At 40.7% G+C, this 3,446-nt stretch overlaps 1 protein-coding gene across 7 annotated transcripts in view; it reads left to right on the top strand.

Moving 5' to 3' along the window:
- Nucleotides 1–3,446, top strand: part of tead1b (TEA domain family member 1b) — a 53,613-nt gene that overhangs the window by 11,633 nt on the left and 38,534 nt on the right. For all 7 annotated transcript variants that reach the window (XM_020606087.1, XM_020606069.1, XM_020606052.1 and 4 more), the window contains exon 3: nt 1,640–1,892. In XM_020606087.1, coding sequence (XP_020461743.1) covers nt 1,736–1,892 — 157 coding nt within the window. In that variant the 5' untranslated portion in view covers nt 1,640–1,735. The remainder of the gene's footprint in view (nt 1–1,639; nt 1,893–3,446) is intronic.

Genomic DNA, 3,446 nt, shown 5'->3' with positions numbered 1-3,446 from the left:
GAAGTAAAACATGAAACTATTTTAAATACTGAGTGAATGCTAAAGACCACAGCAACTTGAAAGTTGAAGCACACTTGGAGATTTCTTTATGTTGCAAGCCGACAAATCTGTTTCTGGATTTGTTTTTGAGCTAGAAGGTAAAAACTCATACTTAATTGTTAGTGACTATTCTTGCATGGGAGTGAAACCTGGAACAATGTCACATAATTTTGAACCAAAAATGTGGTAGGGAACATCTTGCAGTACATCTGTTCTCAAAAGCGTGTGCAGTGATAGCAACACATCAGCAGGACAACGGTTAACATCTGAATTTGTTCACTGACTACAGCCATGCACCTACTATGTTTAGATGAAATAAACGGACATAATACTTCAGGTTGCACCATGTGAGTAAAGTTGGGCAGTTGCATTGAATAACTGGAAAATGCAGCTTGAACAAGTCTTCTTTATATGATCTGTCAGAGTATTTCCTCTTTACTGATTGGTTGAATGAGACCTACACCAACACCAGATCCAAAACCATGTGTTACCTTGTTTATCTCCAGTCTTTCTCTCTTTTGAGAAGATGTGCTTGCATGCTTTGGGTTTAGTTAGTGCCTTGTGTATCATTTACTGTAATGTGTTTGTTGTTTATTTACTCAAAACAGCAGTGTCTTACATGCTTAGTGTTTACCTGTTTGCTTGAGCTGTCTTCCTTGCTGTGACACTAAGGTGTTCACCTACTCATCAGCATTTGCAAGATTAAGGATCAGGAGCGGACATGCTCGGAGAGATAACCTTTACGTTTTTTTTTTGTTTTTTTTTTTTACATAATTTGTAAAGGTCAATTTACACTTTGTGCATATGTGTGCTTGTGAGAGTCTGCAGAGGCCTGCTACTAAGGGAACATGTGTGATCTGCCCATTGTCATGAGGGTCTGTGGAGACAAAAGTTTAGGGCCATCCAAACTGTTCATGTAGAACAAAATATAAACACCACAAGAAGGTCAGAAGTGACAAAAATGTATGAACACGCACACCTTTGGAGATACCCAGTTTTCTGTGCGCTGTGTGTAGGTGCTGGTGATGTGAGACTTTCTCCAGCTTGGTAAGATGCACAAAGGGTTCTTACTGTATTGTGTTGGAGTCAGAAAACGTTGGAGTCAGAAAACAATAGTTTTTTTTTTCTGTGAAGCCTGCAGGTCTCCAGCCTGCTTTTATAAAGTACTGTGGTTTCTCTGTGTGCCTTGAATGTCTGATTTCTATATGCCATCATTGTGCAACAGCTGTGGCTGACTAGTGATGTACGCTCTACAGATCAGTGGCCACAATTTTGTTTTTCCTACTTTTATTTGTGCAGCATAATCCTGTGTCAAAGAATGTGTTTCTGAAGAAATGTCTCTCTTCACAATCACATTTACACACATTTACATCTGAAAGATGCTGTCAACAGCCACTGGATGACAAACGTGGACAACAGCATTCTCAGTGACATCCAAGCTTGTTTGCCTGCTTCTGCTCCATATTGTGCTCTCAGCTAATATAGTGTTTTGTGTTTGTGTGTGTGTGTGTTTTTCTTTTTTTGTTTTTTATAAGCAGATGTCCACTGTTCTGCTATAGACAGTGATGTTTGGTTGTGTTTGTTTATTTGGAAATTCCAGGTCTCTCCCTAGTCTGCTCCAGGCTTCAGCTTGGAGAGCCCAACCGCCACAATTGATCCCAGCAGCTGGAGTGGCAGTGAGAGCCCTGCCGAGGACATGGAGAGGATGAGCGACTCGGCAGACAAGCCTGTAGACAACGATGCAGAGGGAGTGTGGAGCCCTGACATTGAACAGAGCTTCCAGGAGGCCCTGGCCATCTATCCTCCATGTGGGCGCAGGAAGATCATCCTCTCCGATGAGGGAAAGATGTATGGTTAGTACAGATGTGTGAGTTTTAACCCAAGTGTTATCTTTTTAGGCGCATGTTTTTCTAAAAAGTGAAAACTGAAGGAGCTGAAAGAAATAGTTTAAAAATGAGCAACTAAGGCAATACCCTTATTTGGCGTCTTACTGAGAGCTAAATGAGGCTGTTGGCACCACTCATGTCTGTCCTTAAAAGCCTCAAAAGCCCAGAGTTAACATGTTTATTAATTTGTGTTAATCTGTACAAAAAGTGTGAAAAAGGCCAGCTGTGGTGTTATGGTGGCTGTGTGTGAGAATATTTTTTGACCTACAGGAAGTAACTGCACATTGCCATGAAATATACTGGCACATAACCCCTCTTAAATCCACAACCTGTTTGCTTAGGTATTTGGGTTCAGTGCTGGCTGCTGTTTTGTATTTAACAGACCGATATTAGAATGGTATCAGTCTCCTCATTTAAATTGAGGCAAAAAAGTGAATAAGCATATTTTCCCAAATGTGAACTATTCCTTTAACAAGAAAAAACAAAACGAGTATCAACGCATGGTTGTGCCAAAAAATGTAATATTAGAAGATGGTCAGTCTCAAATGTATCCATGTTTTCTGTGATGGTGACCAAACAGCCACTACTCTGATTCACAGAAGTGCAAGTTTATAAGTAAAGCAGCATGAACTATTAGTCAGTAGCAGATGGTACTGCGGCTGCCACCAGCTGTGCCCCTCTGCTCCCTCCACTTCCCCCATTCCTGGCTGGGTGATGTCATGGAAAAAGGGAATATTTTCTTTCTGTGGTGTTGGACTGTCTCACAGTCTGTCAGTGTCAAGTGAAAGCAGAAAGCCCCTCAGAGCATTTGCTTGCAGCTGTCATGTGACCCCTCCGGCCAAACAAAATGTAAATTCTAGGAGTTGCAGTGAAACCCCTCAGCTGCCACTACAAAGATGTGGGCACAGACAACAGCACCCTCCCCACTGTTTCTTCATCCAGTTCCCTCGTCTCCTAACAGAGTGAGGCTGCCAGAGAGGCTGTCCCTCTGCTGTGGATAAAAGCAGGTTTTCTAGTTATAAATGAGCAGTGCTAAGTGCAGGCCTCGCTGTTACTCACTGGACATTCTCAATATGAGGCAGGTTTTCAATTCTCTGGTATACTGTGATAATAACATGTTAAATATTGCTTTTAATATGTTCTTTTTGATACATTATGGCAAAAGTCAAAATTCTGTGTGACTCATACATGTTGATTTACCATTACTGCATCAGTTACCAAAATGCAGGATTTAGGCACTTCTCTTTAAATGTCGCAATCAGAGTAGACAGATAACTCAATAAGAATTATTGTAACTGGCATGGATTTAAAATAAACTGAGGCAAAAGATAATCCACTGAAATCTACCTCATGAAAATGGTTTACAGACAGAAAGCTATCATTTACAGACTGAAAAAAATGTGTTTTTTTTTTCCTCTGTACTCAAAAAAGACTGTTGTTCAAATAACAAACCCAGAGAAAGGTTTTTTGATTTTTGTGGTGTTGAATCTACCTTAAAAGCTGCTGAAGAGACAACTGCAG

This window comes from Monopterus albus, unplaced genomic scaffold, assembly GCF_001952655.1.
Source record: "Monopterus albus unplaced genomic scaffold, M_albus_1.0 scaffold4.1, whole genome shotgun sequence".
NCBI lineage: Eukaryota > Metazoa > Chordata > Actinopteri > Synbranchiformes > Synbranchidae > Monopterus > Monopterus albus.
Note: the sequence above shows the minus strand (reverse complement) of the source record. Positions and strands in the feature narration are given on the sequence as shown.